At 24.7% G+C, this 23502-nt stretch overlaps 2 protein-coding genes across 6 annotated transcripts in view; one reads left to right on the forward strand and one right to left on the reverse strand.

The window, feature by feature from the left end:
• LOC132923052 (aquaporin AQPAe.a) overlaps positions 1 to 23502 on the forward strand; it is a 478481-nt gene that overhangs the window by 175844 nt on the left and 279135 nt on the right. The window contains exon 1 of one of the 2 annotated variants that reach the window (XR_009661087.1): positions 5589 to 5598. The exons of the other annotated variant lie outside the window; for it this stretch is intronic. The gene's annotated coding sequence lies outside the window, so the exon portion shown is untranslated. Of the gene's footprint in view, positions 1 to 5588; positions 5599 to 23502 lie in introns of those variants that run through there. 2 annotated transcript variants of the gene reach the window in all.
• The window catches only part of LOC132923051 (zwei Ig domain protein zig-8-like), a 243318-nt gene that overhangs the window by 157091 nt on the left and 62725 nt on the right, over positions 1 to 23502 (reverse strand). The window contains exon 1 of one of the 4 annotated variants that reach the window (XM_060986853.1): positions 7189 to 7522. The exons of the other annotated variants lie outside the window; for them this stretch is intronic. Coding sequence (XP_060842836.1) covers positions 7189 to 7246 — 58 coding nt within the window. The 5' untranslated portion in view covers positions 7247 to 7522. Of the gene's footprint in view, positions 1 to 7188; positions 7523 to 23502 lie in introns of those variants that run through there. 4 annotated transcript variants of the gene reach the window in all.

The following is a 23502-nucleotide window of genomic DNA, read 5'->3' on the forward strand; positions in this document are numbered from 1 at the left end:
TATTGTAAATTTTCCTCTTTACAATAAATTATTATTAAATAATGATAAACATATAATTATTAAATCTACAAATTATTAAAGGGTAAATCATAATGGTTTATAAGGTATTACATTAGTAATCAACAATATATTCATCAGATTTTATAATTATTCATTTGAGGAATAAAATGTATTGTTTTTTTAAAAATGTATTAACAACTTTGACAAATACGATTATAAATTGATAATCGATAATCGGTAATTTATATTTTAATATTAGGTATTCACATTTCGCGAATAGTGATCGTAATTTAATCGTTATTTGAAATTTTCAATAAACTATAAAAGGTCAGATAAATTCGATACCTATATTTTAATATAATCATTTATATAAAATATTGCACGGAATTACAGTATTTTAAAGAAAAAAAAATCATGATCATTTCAAATATCATAAAAGTAAATTGAAATAATTTTAAATATTAATTACTATGTAGGTGGATTTTTATTTATCTTTTGAAGTTAATTGTCGACAAAATAATTATGTAAAAACTACGAAAATTTGCAAATTATTTTGTTGTTAAAAATTCATAAAGTTTTCACTTTTAATACTTTAACTTTGATAATTATTAACAAGGTTTCTCATAAGTTATTCTTATTAATGTATCATTAAATACAATAACACAAAGGTCGCACTGATTCATTTAATGTCGAATCATGTTTGAATCCTCTCATACAGCAAAGTGTGTTTCTTGGTTATTTTTTTAATTTCATATTCTAATAACGTTGATATAACTTGAACCAATTTACTATAATATATTTTATATATAAGTAATTAAAGTTTAGGTAAGATGACTACCTAACACAAAAAAAATAAGAGTTATACAATTTGTTTCTGCCACAGTACCACTTCACATGTATATTATCTGTATCTATACAGTTTGTCTAGAAAGTTTCTAAATTTAAAAACTATATATAAAATATTTAAAAAGTTTTACAACGTTATGTATTATATTTATCTATACACAAAAATTCATGTTTACATTAAAAAATATTTCAATTTTATTTGTTTAACAGTATACCTTATCATGGAAAAATCTTAATTTTTTTATAATTAAGTAAGTATAGGTATATTAAATTTTTACAAACAATAAAAAAAGGATTATTTTTTAAAAGAATTAGACAACAATCTTATTTACTTAATAATTATAATTATTAATCTTTTAGCTATGTAGTATTAGAAATTATTTATAATAATTATGAATAAAAAATCAATATTTCTATTTTATTTAAAACTTCTTACCTACTATGTATTATTATTTTATTATTATTATTATTATTATTTTTAGAGTAATTTCTCATAAAAAAAATAAGTTTATTATAACAGTTATACCTATAATAAGTGTATATGACAAAAGCTACTCATCATCTTCAATATATTTTTTTATTTAACTTATGTAACTGTAATTAGGTATGTAATTAAATTCAAGCATCCTTTACCAATATCAACTCATATGTTATTTAGTTTAATTAATTTTAATTGTATGATCATTAAATGGCCATTTTATTTGAAAATGTGTGTTCTGAGTATTTGCATTAGTAACTGGTAGTAACTTCGTTTTTTGTTTTCTCTTTTTATTTATTCTGATGAAAAAATATCCCTTCGTGTGGGTTTGTTAATAAATAAAATTGATTTGGCAGATTTTCAATGGTAACTGTTTTAAATTTTATAGTAATAAAACCAGGGAAACATTTTGATTTTGGAAAAATAATGGATTTTGGCACAGTTTTTATGCATTAATCAATCATATCGGGTAAGTCTGAGTTCACATTGACCATATATATTTTGTTTGTGGGATTAGGAGCGGAAGACTGACCGAGACGAGAAAAAAAATCGTTGTTGATGTAATTCACAAATCATTATAATATAATAAACATTTATATCGCAGCCTAATGGAAGTTTGAATTGACCGTCACATATTATACTGAGGGATAGTTATAACCGGACTGGATGTAATTTTCTACACATCTATTGATTCCATAATGTAACTGCATCAGTAAAATGAAAACCATGAACTACGCACATTAATTTGAACAGTATAAATTTTTAGTTTATTAAAATATGATAGGTATTTTTGTATATTTATTAGTTGTATAAGACTAAATTATATTTTGCGAAGTTTGATATTTAATGGTGTTATATATTTTTTAGAATAATTTGGTAGGTATAAAATATTTATTTATCTTTTGTATGACATATTATATGTTATATAATTGTATATTTTATAATTGATTTTTATTTTATTTTTTAATAATATTCATGAAAACATCGTATTGTAATAAATTGTTTTCAATGATTTGGTACAGTTATATTGTTGTATGATAAATCATTTGTAAATAATCTAAATTAAAAGAGCATGATAATAAAAAAAAATAAGCTTAATATATCGATTTGAACAAAAAAAATGAAATAGTATTTATTGACTGAGCGATTTTAATGATTTTCCGAACAAATTGAAAGAGTATTAAATTTATAATATTCATTTAATCCGATAAGAATATTAATCAAACATAATATAGTTATGTTATATTAATATTTTATTTTATTTTATTATTTAACGGACACGGTACCCAATATAACAGTAAAATAATACACACAATGGGTAGCAATTAAATAATACAACACAACAAAATTAACAAAAATTAAAGAAAAAATAATAAATTGATTAATAATTTAACAGATGGTTGTAATAATAATGAAAAAGTATACTAGGTATTGCAACTACTACTACTACTACTAATAATAATAATAGGAACAATTAAAAAAAAAGCTTAGTTGCGCATTACCCAGATGCATCATAAGGTACGTTTTACTGATTAAGTACCTACATAATATTTTGTATTTCACGCATACTAAATATTTATTTCTAAAGGTACTGGATAACTTATTAATTAAATGATATAAAAGGTTTGAAATTCAACTTCTACTTACATAATTGAGTTTCGAGTTTAACTTCCATTTGAAATTACTCCTTAAGTCATACATTTATTGTAGTATACATTTTAGTTAAAGTGAAAAATGAACGTTTTAAATAAAAATAATTAATCAATGATCATATTTGTTAATTGTTATCGTAGCTCATAGAGTAAATAATAATATCTTTATGTACAATATTGTATATATAAGGTATCTATACTATACATTAATATTATCTTATCGTTTCACAAATAACCTGACTTAAAATAAATAAAATTAAATAACTGAATTAAATTCACTCCAAATTATTCTATGATAAACTTTATTACTATTATTGGGTAATTTCTAATACAATGTGTGGAAGTAGTGTTTAATTGCACGATGTACAAACAGGGACTATTTATACCGTTTACATTGGCCTTACCCAAAGACTAAAATCGTATTGTTTTACACTGGTCTTTTAATCTAGAGTAATGTGATTTTACTACGGTGGAAGGGGTGACTATGCACATGGAATTATATGAAATGTAGTGGAAGACGATTCGGACTTGCGGAATTAATATGTTACACTCAAATGGTTCCAAAAGACGCATATTAAAACAATATAATTTGGTAACCATTGGTTGGTTAATTTTTAAGGAGGATTATAATATTATACAAAATTTCAAGCAATGTAAGTCTTATAATTTAAAATTCGTTTTAGTTTTTATATTAATAAGACAGGGCCATCAGGACCTAAGAAAAGTTGGTATTTGTTTATTAAAACATAAGTATTTTGTATTTATTTGGTAAATAATGATTTAATTTATTTTAACAATAGTTTTTATTAAAAATAAATACAACCAAGTACATTGACGTTGGTTAATGTTAATTGATTTACGATTGATTGTATGCTTTTTTAAACAGTATCCGTTTCCAATAAACAAAAATACTTTTACTACGTAGTTATTAAATTAAAATAAACTTTGACTTCTAAATTTTATTTTTAAATACACCATGTTAAAATTTGCAAATAGGTTTATACATTTGTATTTTATTTAAAAATAAGCTAATTGTTATTGACTGAATTCAATTTAAGGAATATTAGGAAGATAATATACTATATTAACCAAAATAATTTGAAGTTGACAGTAAATTGTATCAAAAAAAATATGTTCCTTAAGGCCAAATGATAGTTAATGTTTTATAGTTTAAAGTATCTATGGATATTTATTTTTAAGTTGCGCCAAAAAAAAAAATCGATTTTGTTGAAAACTAGTTTTAATAAAAAATGTCAGTTTTTCTTATTTTTTGATTATTCTCAACGCTTTTGAAAACTACTGTGCATTTTTTCATTTGAGCATACCAAGTATCTATACCAACTAAATTCACTTTATTACTAAAAAAAAAATGTGCTAAAGTTTAAATTTGAAGTATTTTTACTGATCTAAAAGCAATGGAAATAACAAACACAATACTTTAAATTCAATAAAGTCTGATGATCTCCGCTCAGATTCTAAAATATCAACGTATAATCTACTAATTATTTATTTTTTTAAATAAATTTAAAATATTACAAAGTAAATAATTAATCTCGGTATACATTTGATTTATTTTATATAAATTAAACGTTAGGTAATTCAAATCAAATGTTTTATAATATTTTCCAATATAAAACAAAACTTTGAATGGTTGTAAATATGAATATTATGGGCATTAATTTCTGTTACGATCAATACTGTTTCTACTATTATATTAAATATGTACAATATAAATTGGCCGTAGTCATAGTATACGATAAAATGTATAATTTATTTAATTTTTTCCCATTTATAAAAACACATAAACGTTTAAATAAACAGATAATAATATTATGTATTAATTATTTGATAATTATTATTATTAATACCACATTATTAGTCATATTCAGATGTAAAAATAACCTCGTAAATTATAATTTATAAATGTCATGGCATGGACCGGTATACCTATAAAGTTTTTATTATATCAAAGATAAGTAAATTGATGTAATTTGTTAAATAGTTAATGAATTATTTGAATACAAAAATAATACACACAAATGGAAATAATATTGAAGTTAAAGTTTAAAGTTTTAACATTTTTTTTGTTTTTAATTCATATTTTCTCTATCAAAAACATATTTTGCCCTTTATTTTTTAGACTTGATCGTTTTGAATTCATAGCATACTAGATATTAATTTATTTTACTTAGTATCGGTTTTATGTTCAGTTTTGAAATAAATTATGATTTATCGATATATATTTCAATTACTTTTTGGATGTATTAACAATGCAATATATTATTGAATATTTAATATCTATATTATTAACAATGTACGTAATAATATCACGATAGTTACAAAATAAACTTTTTAAAATGTAGAGTGGTTTTAGATATAAAATTTGTCTAGTTTGTACTTTATAAAGGTCAAACTTAAATATTCCAAATACTTATTTTCATAATTAAAAAAATTAATAATTTAATTAAAGAAAACCGGAAATTTTTACGCAAATAAAATTGTCAACTTAGTCGATTTGGTTTTTTTTATGTCACACAAAAACGAATACCCGTAAATACTTTAAATTTTCCACATATTATGTCTATATTATTGTTTTCTATTAACAAAAACATTTTCAAAGTAATTTAAATTCGTAAAAATTGCAAAAAAATTACATACTATATTCTAGTTAAAAATGCATAAAAATTTTTCTTTTTTGTTTCTAAATGTTGAAAATATAAAATAAAATTCCTTTAAAAATAGTTTATATTGGAACCATAACATTTAAAAAATATATAAAAATAAGTATTTTTTATAGACACTTTAATTTCAAATTTGGACGAAATTACTTACCTATTTAAATGATAAATAATTATATTTTAATTATTTTGTTGTAATTTAAAAACATTATTCATCAGAACTCAACATCTAAGTATTTTTTATTATTATGAATTTTGCCATACGAAAAAACATTTTTGATTTATTTTAAAATATTATCTATTTATAGTTACCTATTATATACATCTATTTTTAGTGTTTTTCGGTATTTAGTAGTTACTGAAATATAATATTATTAAATATTAAGTTATATACGTTGATACAATATGGTTGTACTTGCCCCCCTAGATTAGTACTATTTCCACAACAATCGATAAAATTCAAAAAAGAATAATGTATAAATACAATGTATACTAATAATACCAAATTGTAATAATTTACAATAATCATAGACGAAAAAAAAAATGTTCTATAAATAAAATATAAGTATAAAATGTATAAAAAAATCTTAATTTATTTCTTGAATAATTTTGCCCCATTCCCCTTAGAAAAATGTCTGGAGATGCCTATGTAGTTATAATAATATTAAATACTTATAATAAATACAACATTTTCGGAAAAAAATATATCGACTATAATTATAATACTAAAAGTAAAATAAATGACTATAATTAATAGCTATATCAAAATAATATTATCAATTTGTGATATAGGCTCATAGACCGTTTCCACTCAGTCATTTTTCGTATACATTGATATAGCATTGAATACCAATTTAACATAGGTAACTATAATAGTGACACACTTGACACCTAATGTACATATACAAATGTATTAATTTCTTTTAAAAAATATAAAAATGTATTTATTTTACCTATTCTTTTTTTGTGGTGTGTTGTACATCAAGATTGCAACTAACAAGTATAATCGTATTTGTTTAATTATCAAAATTATTAAATAATACACTGTCAATACGATTGTTAAGTTTTTTTTATATCGCAGACTATTTACTCCTCATTAACAATGCCATTGTAAATAAACAAAAAAACAATTTATTACGTGAAAAATAATGAATACACATGTAGGCTTTTTTTTTAAACTGAAGTTGGGTACATAATATTTTTTAAATATATAATATAACCCCGCAAAAAAGAGACAGATAGAGATTTTATTTGAAGATTACACGAAAAATAATTGCTTGGTTTTCACTCGAAATTAATACGAGTAAAATATGAAAATGACCAGAGTTTATGAGTAGCTCGAGTGTTTTAGGGTTGAAAAACGGCGATAAAGAAAATAATAAAAAAAAAAGCGTAAAAACATTATTCAATAAACCGAAAAGGCGTAGAACTGAAAAGTTTGAACAGGGCGGTTCAACAGTGGCGACATGATTAAAAACAAAAAATAAAATAAAATATGCATTTATATACGTCACAACAAAAAGAAAAGTAATACCTCGGTGTTTTTGAGGAGTTGTTTCCATTTCCCGGTAATGACTACGGTTTAAACACATCTGCTGTCTTTTGCACGCGTAAAATGATCACCGTTGCCGATGACGCTGCCACCTTCACCGGTTTGAAAATAAAACAAATCAAGCGTGACGTTTTCGACAACCAACTCCAGACTATACGACGCCGAGAAGCCCCGGAAAAGTGTCGGCAAAGTTAAATAAAAATGTACGTATATTAACGCGGAAGCCGAGATTTTGTTTTGTTTTATTATTATTCCGAAGCTATTATTGCCAGCTTCCCGATCGACGTATGATTAATTCAAACCTGTCAATGTATAGGTAGCGCGCGCGTGTCCCATCACCCCTGTAAGAGCAATACAAAAAAAAATCAATTCTTTTATTACGCGGCTAATTGGTTTTTAACTCAATCGCCCTCCGGAAGCCGCAGATTTCCATTTGTCCACGTTCGTACAATGGAGTTTTGGATTTCATTGTGGGTGATCTACGAGCCGAGTCGAGGGGAAATTGTCTGTTTTCAACTTTTGGTTTTCAAAAGCCTCGTTGGTTACAAACACATTTTATTATAATTATATTTTATTCGAAATGCTTCATTTGAAACGTTAAATGTTAAACACTGTCGACATGATCAACTTTGAAATATTATACATATTCGAGATAAAACTGATAATTTGTTTGTGAAAATTAATTTTTAATTTTTCAAACACAATCGCCAATGCCAGATGCGAAGGTTGAAGTATTATACATGTAAATATACGTGTTTGTAATTTAACTGTGAACAAAATGTATATTTTTGTTTAGTCATAATTTATCTTTTTTATTACGGCTGGGTCTTTAATTTTAAAAAAAAAAAGGTACTGGGTATGAATTCGAAACTGCAGGGTATTCAGTTCATTGTTGATAAACTATCGAGTAACGATATAACTTTCTCATACCCAAGTCATATTCTATGATATTTTCTATACTTCCATACTTTAAAATCTATGCAACGTTATATTTTCTTTCTTTTGGTTCAGAAGATTTATGGTTCTTTTTAACACTCCTCTGTGTTACGTGACTTTTAAATATTTCACCGTCAATAAAATTGTTATTTTTAAGTCACATAAAACTACCTATAAGTTATGATCAAATAAAATTGCTAAAGTTTAATTTTTATAACTATATACTTATTAGTGAAATATAGGTATAATAGTGAATACCTATATACTATAATTTATTAATTTTTTTTAATTCAATATTTTTTATCAAAACTTTACAATGCAACTTAGATATTATACTATAGTATAAATATTTCTTACGCTTTAAATTCGTTTTTGAATATAATTTTTACTAAATTAGATATGATTAATTCATTCATCATTATACGCAGCATTTATTATCTAAACTGAATAAAAATATCTATAATAAAATAGATAGGTACTCTAGCTTCTGTTTAATAAAATGTCTACATGGCATGTAATCGTATTAAAAATATATTTTAAATATTATTACATATACAAGTAGACAATAATATGGTTGCATGACTTATCTAAAATTTAATATTATTAATAATATACAACACTATTCTTAAGTAAACCTAAAATTGTAATTAATCTGAAATTAAAAATAATTCTATCATACAATTTGATTAAAATCCGTTAGCAAAGTAATTAGATGGATACCTATTACGTAAGTTTAATGCATTATAATTGTCTATAAAATGAAAAAGTGATGCAGATTCTATCAATCTGAGGTTGAATGTTGGACTACTGTCACTACTGGGTCAGGTACGTATCTGGTCAGAGTATTCAACTTTGCTGTATCTATAAATATACCATAATAAACTCCTGTTTGTAACCATAAACCAACCAGCCTTTGTAATATAAGACTATACTGAAGACACAATTTCTACGTCTTTAAGACAAATATAGATATATATATAATATATCAATATTATTAAAATGCCTACGGTTTGATGTAAAGATATCATAATAAATATTAGGTTATTGTTTGTTAAGGGGATTTACTCATATTACATTTGTTTGAATTAACTTTTAATCTTTCATGTATCTACTAGCCTAACATTTAATATTCTAAGTTTGGTAAATTACAAATTCCGGTACAAAACTCATTTTTAATAAATGGCTTATTTTACCTTATGTTTAAGACTTTAATATAATGTTAATCGTATTCCACCTGCAAAATATATATTCTAGGCTGTTATTAGACATCACATACATATAACGAAAAATATAAATTCATATTTCATAATAATATTTATTTGACATGACAACTGCTTGGATCGTAATTAATAATTGCATTCGAAAAACTGAATTGTCTAACTTCTTGTAAGTAAATAGTTTATTTTGATTATATTATACTTATAAAAATATTATCATTCTATTTTATTTAATTATCGTTTTTTTTTTAATTTTTATTATTATTATAATTTATATTTGGAATATGTATTAAGTACGATGTGGTTGAAAAATATATTTAATTGAATATTATATATAAAATCTAAGTAAAAAATCCTCTCAGGAATAAATGACACTTATTAATAATTATTAAATTAATTTTTCTGTAGAATTTTTTTATAAATTTTAATATTATATTTTATATAAAATTTACCGCACGTATAAGTACCAATAATATTTTAAAAGAGTAATTTTGAGCATAAAACTTGACTAATTCTACTATTGCAAAATAAAATAACTACCACAGAATATTTTTAATATAACCATCCATAATATATATTTTATTCTCATGCATATTTTGTTTACACTATTACTATTCAAACTATTAACATAAATATGCAATAAATAATTTATTCTAATTATGAATAGAAATAAAACATTAATTTAAATATAATCCAAGTTTTTATTTTATTTTATTAATTAATTCCATATTTTTATTAGTTATATACTTATTATTATTATTTATATACTTGAGATACTAAAATTATTTTAAATAAAAGGAATACAATACAATTTGTTATTTGTGGTGTACAATTATATTTTCAGTAAACGTATTTATTCATTTTTTTTTTTGTTTATGTTAAACTTTTATATATTGTTTGTAATATAATTATTATCTTAATAACTAATCATTACAAACTTTTTTTTCATGCTTTTTGAAGTTATGTTAACTTTTTTTTAACATAAATCATACCTAAAGTATTGTAAGCCAAATGTTTTTCAATTTTAACTATTCTTCATTGTTCTTTACTCAATAGCTTAGACAATTCAGAATTTGAATAACAATACTAATTAGCAACTAAACTACATATATAATTAGTTTATTAACATCTTTGATGAGTCTATTAATAATTTCCTATAGTAGCATATTTTATCAATGATTTATGTAAATTACACTCAATGCATACAGTGTTTACAATATTTATATATATAAATTAAATATCAGGCTTAATTGTTACTTACATTTCAAAGTTAACAAATATATCTACGATAATATTTTTTTTTATAAACTTATTTTAGAGTATGTTAATGAAATAAAATTAAACTAATTAAACCTTAAAATAAAAAATTAAAATATAATATAAAATATTTTATTTACTTACGGTTCTATATTTACGTTTAATTCACATATTGGAAATTTGTTTTACTCACCTAAAAAAAATATAGTATTTAGTATACAATTTTTGTTTGTAAATAAGAAAAAATAATAATAATAATAACCTACGGAGTTAACATCCAAAAGGTAATATTATATGTTCATCACTCTATCGTTTCTTCAAGATTATTTTATAAAAGACATTTCGTAAATATTCATCATATGTATTTTAGAGGTACTTATACAACTTTCAGAGCAAATAAAATAAATATTATACAAAAATAATATTCCTTGGTATTTTTATATATTTATGTACCTTAATATTTGGAACGCATGCCAGAATAGTTGAAAAAAAAAACTAAAACTATATACATATATATTACTTAAAAAAACCACATTTTGTGAATACGAATTTTGATATCAAGGTAGTTAAATGACAATGTGTGAATGCTCAAGAATAAAATAAATGAAATGAAAAATAAAACATGTAGTTTCACCAGTAAAACCTAATATGAAACACAGTGAAGAAAATGAAACAGCTGCTGTTGCAAAATATATTTGCCCACATATTGTTATCGTATTGTACATTATGTTCTGAAATCAGTATGAGCTTTCTTAACATCTCTCTTCTTAGTTAGTAAGTAATTTAATACATTGTAGTTTTCAATAATAATCATAATATATTACTATTTTTATGTTTATATTTATACAGTTACAATTTTTATCTAAAAATGTATTATAAATTGTTATATCTATTATTATCTCACTAATCACAGTTCTTTTTATTATTAAAACAATTTAAAAACTAAAGCAGAAATATTATTGTCTCGTCTGATTATAAAAAAAATATTAACCATTGATATTCTCATTAAATTATAAACAATTGTTTTATGGGTTTTAATCACCAGTAGGAGAAGGGAATTAAATCATTTGGCTAGTGGTATTTTTTTTAAACATCTACAATTTTCTAATTATTAAAAATGTTTTTTAGATTGTAAATATAAAGCATACTATGTTGGAGATACTAATAAATTAATAATTTTTTTTGCAATCCATAAAATATATCTCTAAATCTATACCCAATTTAATTTAATTATTGTTAGTCATATACGATTAGGCTCCAACGTTTTACTTATATTTTGTAAGAATCTAGCTTATTATCCAAGAAGATTGTCCACCAAACCTAAATTAACCCCTAATATTATTGCAGTTAATACAATGGTATTTAGTTCAAATTTTAGTAAGAAACAGTCTAACAAACAATCAATATACATTTGGCAAGATAAATTGTAAGAAAATGTTGTGCACTAAAAACATAACAATTAATCCTTCAATTAATTATGTTATTTAACTCAATGTTGTACAAAATTCTAATTAAACTAAAAAAAAAATAAAGAAATAGAAGAATATTTAATAAACATTATATTATTCTGTACATAAGTATATGAATATCCATGTTGATTGTCGTTAAATAAAAATAATATATAAACTATTATTTCTTATTAAAAAAAATATAATATTTAAAATATATGATTATATAATCCATTAAGAAGTTTTAAATCTTAAATAGGCGACAAAAGTTTTTTTTTTAATTTCATTGTAATACATTAAAATATAATGTTAAATTAATTAGACAATCGCATTATATGAAACTATATTGTAAAAAATATATAAATTAAAAAAATCTAGACTAACATTATTATTTAAAATAAGTAATTTGGTCTAACTAATTGGTTTTTCAGGCTGAATGAGAATGGTGGAACGCCAGTAAGTTATCATTGATTTATGTTACTTGTGCCCAATGGATTAATCGCACGTTAAATTGATGAAATATATTTTGTGATTTGTATCAACTCAAGTATGATGAAAAACTTAAATGTAATATGTTTATTGTATATTATACACTATAATGTTATTAATACTTAATGAATTTTGTTTTTAAAAAAATGACTTTCATTTTTTTTTCCGAGATTTAAGAATGATTACTAATTTCAAGATAGGTCTACCCGGACGAGTGGCTTAGGGTCATATATTGATTTTGATATCAATGTAGACAGTAGACACGTCCGTGGACCTTTCATGGTTGGTCATAGGATATATACCATTAATTAAATTAAAAACATACGTACGCAGTGGAGTTTTAACCCGTGGCTCTGTTTGTCGGATGTTGACGCGTAATCATGTTACGATTTAATCATAACTTCGATGTATTTTCCTTAACTAAGAGGGTTTGAGCATTGCGTGGTTGAAGAGTATATTATTACGTGACCAAATCAGTGTTAGTACCTACCATATTAACCCGGAACTCACATTGAACTAATCAAATATACATAATACGTCCATAGAATAATGGTATTATTTTTTATGGCTTAGTATTATTATTAAATAATAATATTTCGGAGTGATTATTTTTTAAACAGATAGTTAAAATTTTGATTTTTAATTTATTAGACGAAAACGTTGCTTTTAATCAACTCAACCTAATTTCAAAATTAAAATTTGATTTGTATTTTTAGATATTCGTAACAGGTAACGATTAATTTTCTAAATGTTTCTTCATGATGAAAAAAAAAAATAGGTAGGAAGCGAGCAATTTAAAAATTAATTGTTTTGTTGAATTGATAAACACAGGCCCCAACAAGTATACATAATAATAATATACGTATTATAAATACATGATATATACGTGGATTCATCTTAACACACTATTGCTATAAAGTATAAAAAATACCAATACACACCATGTAAGAGAAAATAGTTCTTATTAATATCTATTATACCAGCTATCTGCACTGAATGTATTAAAGAAACCAGCATAATATACTATATCTACTGCGTGGCATAATAAGAACCCAACTAAATGAAAGTTTCTTTGATTAGCTACTGTATTTTTTAGGAAAATCTATTTAATTTTTACTGTTTTTAAAACGTTTTACAATCAGTTTTTATTTTAAATGCGATGTATTAGTAAAAGTATGTATAATTCGGACAAACAGTTTAAATTCACTGGATTCAGCCGTTGTGTATGTTTAGAGCCTGTGTGCATTCAAAAGTTGATAACTTAATTATGCATGTGTAATAAAGAATAGTTGTATATTAGAGTTTAGAATCACGTTGTTCCTTAAATTATTATTGTTTTTTTTTTTTTTCAGAGAAGTCCATAAGTCATAATTTTTTTTCTAATAAGGTCACACGCGCGGTCTTTCATGCTTTACTCGTGGTATAAAACATGACGTATGATTGTGTTTATTTATTTCAACTAAAAACTACGCCTTTTCGTGAACACAAATTATTCCACCATTTATTCGTTCCATAATTCATATTTACGATGGGTTGGAATCGTTTATTACAATGATCGGTCGCTATAAAAAGTTGGAATGAATAAAATATTATCTTTGTGTAAGACTCTGCGAAGCTGAAGAAGTATATAGTCATTTACTTTAAGCTTTACTATGAAACTATATCAGTAATACGGGAATAAAAAAAAACGGACACCTTATAACATAGAAATTTTTATTTCATTTTTACGTATAAAAATCATAACATTTTATTAGTAATAAATTAACGATTACAATAATCAAATACCGCAGCTATTGATATGTTCGCACTGTGTATAAATATTGATAATATATTGAGATATAATAATATGAATAGGTAAATCTTTGATTTTTTTTTTAAATATTTAAATGCAGAAAAGGGTTGATTTTTTTCTGGGAAATATGTATATGTATATTTCGAACGACTTGATTCAATCCCTGCAAATGCGTTTTAAACTTTTTTGTTGTTTTCGAATAAGTTTTTTTTATGCCCCTAGCCCTACCATCACTGAATCGGTCTCGTCCGATTGTGGAGCCCAGCGATAAATCCGTTCAGCCTGTCAGCAAATTTGGTTTTTGCCATTAGACCGACCACCACCACCATCGCCACCCAACGCCACCCCCACAGCCAACACCGCCAACAGCACTCCACCAAAGCTCTGTTGGCGCGCGCGTGTTTTTTTTCTCCTCACGTTCTGTCTCACGCGTTCTCTCTCGCTCTCTCTCTATCTATCTCTTCACGGGGCCCCGTATAATAAAGCCATTTTTGAAATACTAGCCGTCCGGTGGCCGTAAATCAAACGCATTTGTCTGGGGCCAACCACACCGCCGTACCGGTCCGCCCGCCCGCTAACGCCCAGGCGATCATAATTCATGGCTCGCGTCCGCGGTGATAGTAGTGGCGTGGTGGCGTGTAATGCCCGAGAGCTGTTCGGCAAGTTCGAACGAGAAAGAGGATATAGGAGTCGGTATATATAGGAGAAGAAAAATTACTTTACAACAGCAGCCGTTACCACCACCGCGATGGTCGTCTATGGAAAACTTTCACCCGAGTCATTGCGAAAGCACCGCGGGTGACCTGCCACTGATGGCAGTATAATAATATGTGCCAATTGTCTTATAAATCTTCCGGCAGTGAACACCGCTCAGTCAAAAGTCTCGAAAATATTAAGAAATGCCGTAAAATAATTTAAACTTTACGTGTCTGTGATTAGTTTTCAGCCAGTAGTCACTTTTAATACTAGCGTATTACATTAGTGCATTTTGATCAAACGTTTGATAAGATTGTATTGCAATTTTGCGTGATAAATAATATCATATTTTATTATATCAACTTGTTTAATATTTTTTTGACAAATCCTTAGTGTTTACTTTTTACGATTAGAAAAAAATATACTATTTTTCATGATAATTCCTTTAACTTGTAATGTAAAACTTAATAAGTTAAGAAATAAAAAAATATTAACCATATCACTTAATTTTGTTTTTTAAATAATATTTTAAATCAAAAATTGTCTGTAAAAACTGCATACTTCAGATACATATATAACTATATAATTCTAATCATTTAAATTTGAACATAAAAAGATTATTCAAGTATATAATTTATTATCAAAATGTATTTTACATTAATTTAATATTATTTTAACTAATCTAAATCATTATAAATAATTATACCCTATATTTTTAAGAGATTTGGTTTTAAATGTTTAGTTAGTTTGAAAATAACGGTTAATCGTATTGAATTTGGTCTAAAATATATGTTACTCGACAACATTTGGAGAAAAATAACGTCAACAGACGAGATTATCGCCATGACGCTGATTCGATTTTCTGTCGTGTGCACAATTATGTCAGAAAAATATAACGAACCAGATGGATAGACCATGACACATCCGTTTTGCGGATGTTGTCTGCAAATTGAAATGTACTTCCTACAGTTCTACTGTGAAAAATTGCGTAGAAATTAAGGACGAGGCTTGGCTGATGTAACATTAAAAAGACCGTCGGGAAAATTACATTAAATCAGAGCACGTACGACTGTCTAACTATGTCAAATATTGTGTCAAGATACTATAATATAACCGTTGAATCACGGTAACTCCTTCTAAACCGTCTCTTAAGTTATTTTAATCCTTTGTTTTATAATTAAAAGAATAACTGAATAACATTAAGTGGTTAATTCGAATACTCTGATATGCTTACATATTATTATTTTTATTTATGTTACTTATATTTAATCTTTTTTTTTTAAAAAAAAAAGAAACGTGTTTTATAAAATGTTCACTATGTATATGTAAAGAAAAAAACAAATTACTTTTGACGTGAATTCTTAATTAATCATATTGTTACATAATTACAAATGCGTGGTACTATCATTAAAATATTATGTTGATAAAGATTTAAAAGTAAATATTAATTAATAAATTAAGCTATATAGTATAATTTGACGTAGGTAACGAAACAATTTAAAATAAAGTTATGTCATAAATAGAACAACAATATTATGATTGAAGATAAAAGAAATAAAAATATTTTTAATATTTGTTTATTAAATAATGGATATTATTATATGTCAAACTCGAGAATACATAATTTTTTAATTGTATTAATAGGAAATTAAAAACAATAGTATATGAAATATATTTTTTTTAATATTTAATGATGATTCTGCATACAAATCAATGTTTAAAAAATTGTATAGGTTAGTATAGAATATTGCATTTCTTATAAACAATTATGAATAAATAAAATATAATTGAATTATAAGTAAAATAAATATTAAGAAAACGAAAAAAAATATTGTAGTTTTATTAAGTTTGGCATATACGATTAATAACAGTATAATATATCATATGTAACACTGTACCACAACTAATGACCCATGCAAAATAAATAATACAAAGAACAATTATTTTTAAAAAGAATTCTACTTTTCTACACACTTTTTTCGAATATTTTAAAAAATATAACCAAAAGTAAGTATTCTAAAGTATGCACTATTCGTTTTAAGTTTTTAATCTATTTGAAGTTTCTATTATTTTATATTTATTTTTTATTTTATTTATTAATTGTTTTTTTACCTAACCTACTAGATGTTAAAAACAAATATTATGTACTTATCATTTCTCTGTAATTTCAAAATGAGATTAAAGTGTATTGATAAATAAAAATAATAACATAAAAATGTACAATACATTTAAGTTGAATTTTAAATTAAAAACTAGTATTCATCAGTTTAATAATTGAATAATAAGGACTAAACTCACAATACAATTATTTTAAAATAATACATTTTTCCTTCTAATAATACAATGAGCTTTTTTTCTCGTAATAGAAATAATGTTTCTAGGTATGAGGTTTTTATTTCCAGAAAAAATAAATATAAAACCATTAGTTTTATGTGTTATATCTACATTGTAAATCTAATGTACGTCATGTTAACCATTATTAATGGTATTTTATATGTTTGTACCTACGATGATTAAATACATAATTATATTGATTTAGTGACTTTCAATCATTAAATTATACATCATTATAATATGTAAAATTGATTGTATTTTAAATCAAAATACGTTGAATTTTGTAATTTTAATTTACATAAAACATAATTTTATAGTGGGATGTTTTGAAAAATTGCATAGTAGATAATGAATTGAAAAATGTTCACTAATAGAATATAGTAAAAATATTATATTTTCGTACAAAATAGAATATATATAAGTTTTCTTCTACATTTTACCTCGCACAGTAAAAATTATTACTTTATTATTACAAATTATCGGTTTACATTATTAGTTTCAATATGTATGCAGATAAAAATAAAAAATAATATAAAATAATTAAAAATTAAATAATAAAAATACATTTTTATGTTTTTGAAAAATATTATTATTATTATTATTATTTTTTTTTTTTAATAAAATTCAATTGGTATCTAAAACTAGAATTATAAACTTTTAAAAACAACTAATATTTTTTTAAACTTATTGACTAAATAATTTGATATTCTTTTTTTCGTTAGTATTTTATGAACTTAAGCTCCAATGAATTCTATACCCTAATCATTATAATATTCATTGTAGCAATATTTGAGTTCTACCGTTCTATTCTTCTTATTTCCGGTCGAATGAATCTATTGAATTTATTTCCTACGTCCTACTATTATGTTCAAACCTATAACATACTTTTTTTTTAAATTTTACATATTCATGTGATCAAAATAATAATATAATACGTGGTACATACATTTATTTTTGTACCTGTGCATAAATTGTAATATAATCCAATTTGGTATTATATTTCTTTTATAAAACAATTTTGATTTGATTGTAAAAGTGTGGAAACTGAGAAGTATGTAAGTATTATTAAATCAAATGGGTACAATACAACACGTTATTAAATCTCACCTTACAATATTACGAGTATATTATATTTCAACGATCAACGTGATGTTGATATTTTTTTACTTTTATTTTATGTTAAATTAAAAATAATGATCATTCTATCAAATATTTATAATTATTCTATGGCATATGGCATTTTCATAAATTAAATGACAATGTCATTGTATGAATAGATGATAGTTTTAAAAAATATAGTAAGAATTAACGTTTTTATTTTCATTATTATAAGTTTTTTTTCTTATCATTAAACAACAATAATAATTATTGTACAATATTTTTAAAATTAATCATTTAAAATAGGCTTTTTTATAAGGGTTATAAAAATTAATTACACGATCTAAATTATAAAACATCTTAGTGTCAACTCAAATATCATCTTCTTTATCATCGCATACGCCATGATAATTAAATAATGGTTAGTTCACGTAAAATAAGTATGAACACGCTCAAATGTATTGTTATTGTACAGTTTCTAAAATAAAATTATAAGCCAGCATCGACCAGTGTTATGCTTTATTTCCGTATAAACATTTGGAATGCTCCAGCTGTATCTGGTCGATATAATGATAATAATAACATAATAATATTACTGTTATCTTTGCGCGTGTATTTCAATTTAATCAGCTTGGTGTGTTTATATAATATTATAATATTATATTCAATATCCTGACAAACAGATTAATACCATGACACGAAAAACCGAATGCGTTCACAATAAATATTTAACACAAGTGTTAATACTCAGTGGTGAAGCCGCTGAATTCCACTAAACACGTTATGAATGCAGTAACCACACAGCTCACAGCACCACACGTTTTAGATAAAAAAAAAAAAAAAAAAACTAAACTTGACATTGTGAATTAATTTTATTTTTTACGTTATTGTTGGGAATATTCGGCTTAAACAATTTTAATAGCATAGAAGTCTGCATGGGGTCGGTGATCGTAATATTTTTTTTTTTTATTTTTTTTTTTCAGAATATCGGCGACCGGAGCCTGTGGTGGAATACGAAATCACCAACCATCCCTCCGCCTCCAGTGAACCGACCATGCCTGACACGGCCGGAAAAAGGACGGGTTGACCAAGAGAATCGGGGACGAGTCGTATAATTTTGATCCCGAGAAACAAATGTTGCACGCAGCGGTGGTATCCACGGCACGCTGCCGGTTGGCTTCCTTGAATTTTAATAACCACTCTCCGTACACCGTCCCTACAGTTACACGTCCCACCACTTTTGCGGCCGTCCGTCACGCTCAATCTAAAACTTTCCATTTTACAATAATAATTGTCCGGGTTCCACCCTCGATAAATATACATGTATAAAATAAAGCAGTTTTAATAGTTGAACCCTCACCCAACACAAAACTAATAATTCACGTTAATATTTTGTACGAGTAAGTGAGACTATTACGTACGATGTAACTATAAGCATTTTTATATTGTATTTATTTTATATGTAAATACGAAATACTTTATTCACATAATAATATTGATGTATATTTATATTTCGATATTAATTATATTATCATATTATATCCATTTTTTTTAAAGAAATAATATGTTTTATTACGATTATAATATTATAAGTGTGTTTTTTTTATTTTTAAATTAAATGTATGGATAATATGTGGATATTATGGGTATGATTTCCATTTTTAAATTAAGCTTATACATTTATTCAATATGCAAACTAACATTTTATAAACAATTTTAAATCTATAGATAACATACCATAAAAATTACATTTATTTATTTCACTGTATTATAAAAACAAAAATGAGTCATGGAGATAGTTTGGATAGGTTAGACCACGAGGGTAACGATTAAACAAGGATAAGAAAAAATATATTTTAATATATATAAGTACATACTAATGGCAAACAAAATAATACAAAACTCAAGTGTGTACCAACGTTTTGGAAAATTATTATAAATGTTAATAACTAATTAAAAATCTTATTTAATTAAGTTAGCTTGATAAATTTATTTAATCATTATATTATATATACAAAAAAAAAATCAAATGATAATTTTAGACCAACATTGAAACTTGGTAATTAATAATTGATTCAACAACGGAATATTTACTATAATATTAAATATATTTATTTTACTTAAAATGATTAATTAATTAACTAATAATTAAACTAAATTATTGTATTTTAATCAAATATATATTGAAAACGGTTTGTAATTAATTGAAAAGCATATTTTGTTCTTTTATAATTTTACAATAAATAAAATCGTTATAATATAATACTTATAATAAAATTGGATTTATAAAATGTCTATTGATAATTATTTACAGATTATTTTTTTTTAATATTATGTAAAAATATTAAACTTAATTTTCATTTGCATACAATTAAAAATATTTATAAATTATTAAACACAAGTAAATAACTGTGTTAGTTTTATAAATGAATGATGGTCAGTATTTGTATAGTTTATACATAGTTGTTTATTTCATATATCAATAAGTATTATTTATTTTCGTAATTTTATTGATGTGTATCATGTCAAAGTGTATTTAAATTATTAGAAGGCAAGTTTCAATAACGGTACAATGAACGATTGTTAACTAATTGTATTTTGTATCTAATGATTTACAAATGCAAACCATAATAGTATGTAATAATTGTCGATAGCCCATTGTCTTTGCCCTATAGAGTTGAATACAGTGAATAATTCGGTGCAGTACACTATGTCACGCATAATATTATGCTCGTATACGCTGTACATGTGTCGATATGTGACATAATTGGTGTGCACGAGATGTGTTAAATATTATCGAAAACGAGATAAAAACGGATTTCGAACAAATAATATACTAAAATATATGAAATATTTTCTTCGTGTGGGGCATGCACGTGCACTTATGCAATACGTGTAATACTACGAATATTAATATTATAATTTTCCCGCGTCCTAATCAACGTGGGTTTTGGGATTAGGCCAGCGTTCACACCAAAATCGATAGTGAGCAAAGTATAGTGCGTTATTGCACTCGGCGTATGGGAGTGCCATCCGCTGCTATAATCGTGCGGGAAACATATATGCAAAAATTGTCCGTTTGCGAGCGCGTTGCCCCGGAGCCCTCCCCATCCGCTAACAGCCCTATCATCCTGCCCACACCTCCGATGGCCGTTCTCTCAACTTCGGGGATTAATTCAGTATAATGTGCGTGGTTTTTGGATTATTAATGGTTTTTAATAGCGGGAACGTTGTACGTGGGGACGGTAATAAATCACAGCGGTAGTGACACACAGTGTTTTATAAGCGACGGTGTGACGTCGGGATGAGTGGTGGTGGTGGGGAGAGGGATGTTTACCCTTGTTTTATTGTTAGAATTATCATCGCGGCAACCATGTGTCTATGGTGGATTTATACCATACACTTAGCACGAGAGTGGGAAGTTTTGTCGTAGCTCAGTGTGTGATAAACAAAAATATGAAAGAAGTAGTAAAAAAAATGTATATTACTTAAGCGCTGCGGGTCAGGTGTTCGTAAGTGTTATGTTCTAATTAAAAATCAACCTCTACTTAAATCATTTTGTTTATTATTTTTCAATTAGATTCTGTATCGAATACCGATATTTCGGTTCCATGTTGCGAAAATACTATCGGTATCGAGTGCGTTATCACTACACAGTCCGACTTCCTGTAATTATCCAGTATTTAAAATCACCAAATATTATATTGATCCCATCGATTTTATAATAATTCATCAGAAAACCAATATTTATATAAATATGTGTATTTTATTTTACAGTTTTGATGCTAACCATAACTTTTTTAATAGAATAAAATACGATTAAATATAATACGTAGGATTCAATGAACACAATTATGACAGAAATTTAATTTATTTTCAATTTTATCAATTAGGTATAATATTCGTAATTTGTTATTTTTTCGATAAATTTTATTTTACTAGCATAATTATATACATCATAATATTATTCAAGACTCATTTTGGTTTCAATAAATTCATTATTCACATTAAAATATAGATACATATTTTTTTTTTGTTCAATACATTTAGTATAATATACAAATAAGATACGTATATTATTAGCAAAAAAAAAAAAAAAAAAATCTAGAGAGTCACTTTGTTGTATAGAAGGTGTCAAATGTACTTTTTTATTTAGTAGGACTTCGTAATGGATGAGTTTAATATAAATTCAATGATGAATTGTTATATACAACATAAAACGATTCTGAGCGAAGACAATTAAACGGGTTAATACCTATATATATTTATATTGGTATTTTATAATATGATATTCATATTGATTCAAGTAATTTATTTTACTATTAATTACAAAATAGTATTATAAAAAATTAAAAATTAAAGAAAAAAGGATTTAATGACTACGAATTAGGTCACCCTGATCTAGGCTATTACAACCCTAGATGTTGACGTTGTGAAACAATGGGCATAGGTCCAAGGTATAGATAATTTATAGATAACTGGATAATTTTACTTTTAACTCCTCTCCCTTAAAATTAAGTTAGATTAGTTTTATACACAATATACATATTCATCGCTCTGTTTAGAATTTAAAAACAAATAAGTATTTTTAAATTATTTAAAAACCATTTATACTCTGTCTTCAGATATTATAACTATAATGAAGTGCATGTGCTTATTTTATTTTAACTTTATAATTATTTTTAGTTTTACACGAAATGCACATTTTGTTTGATCACCATTAGTTGTTATTTTATCTAAAACTATATTGACAAACGGGAATAAAGGATTAATATTGAAATGTATTATGTTTGTTAATATACACACAATGTATTTAAACAATACCTACTACAATATCTTGTGATATTCATATTGTGTGAGTATGCAATATTATGAAAACCATTATTAATTAAAAATAATAATAAATTCCAATCAGAATCATTCCATGAAATTTATTATAATCAGTATAATATAATTAGTATTACTAACCTATTATGTGGTTCATATATTATTAATAAAATCTACTTATTTTTTTATATTATTAGCTTTC

The sequence above is a fragment of the Rhopalosiphum padi genome, chromosome 2, assembly GCF_020882245.1.
Source record: "Rhopalosiphum padi isolate XX-2018 chromosome 2, ASM2088224v1, whole genome shotgun sequence".
Classification (NCBI taxonomy): Eukaryota; Metazoa; Arthropoda; class Insecta; order Hemiptera; family Aphididae; genus Rhopalosiphum; species Rhopalosiphum padi.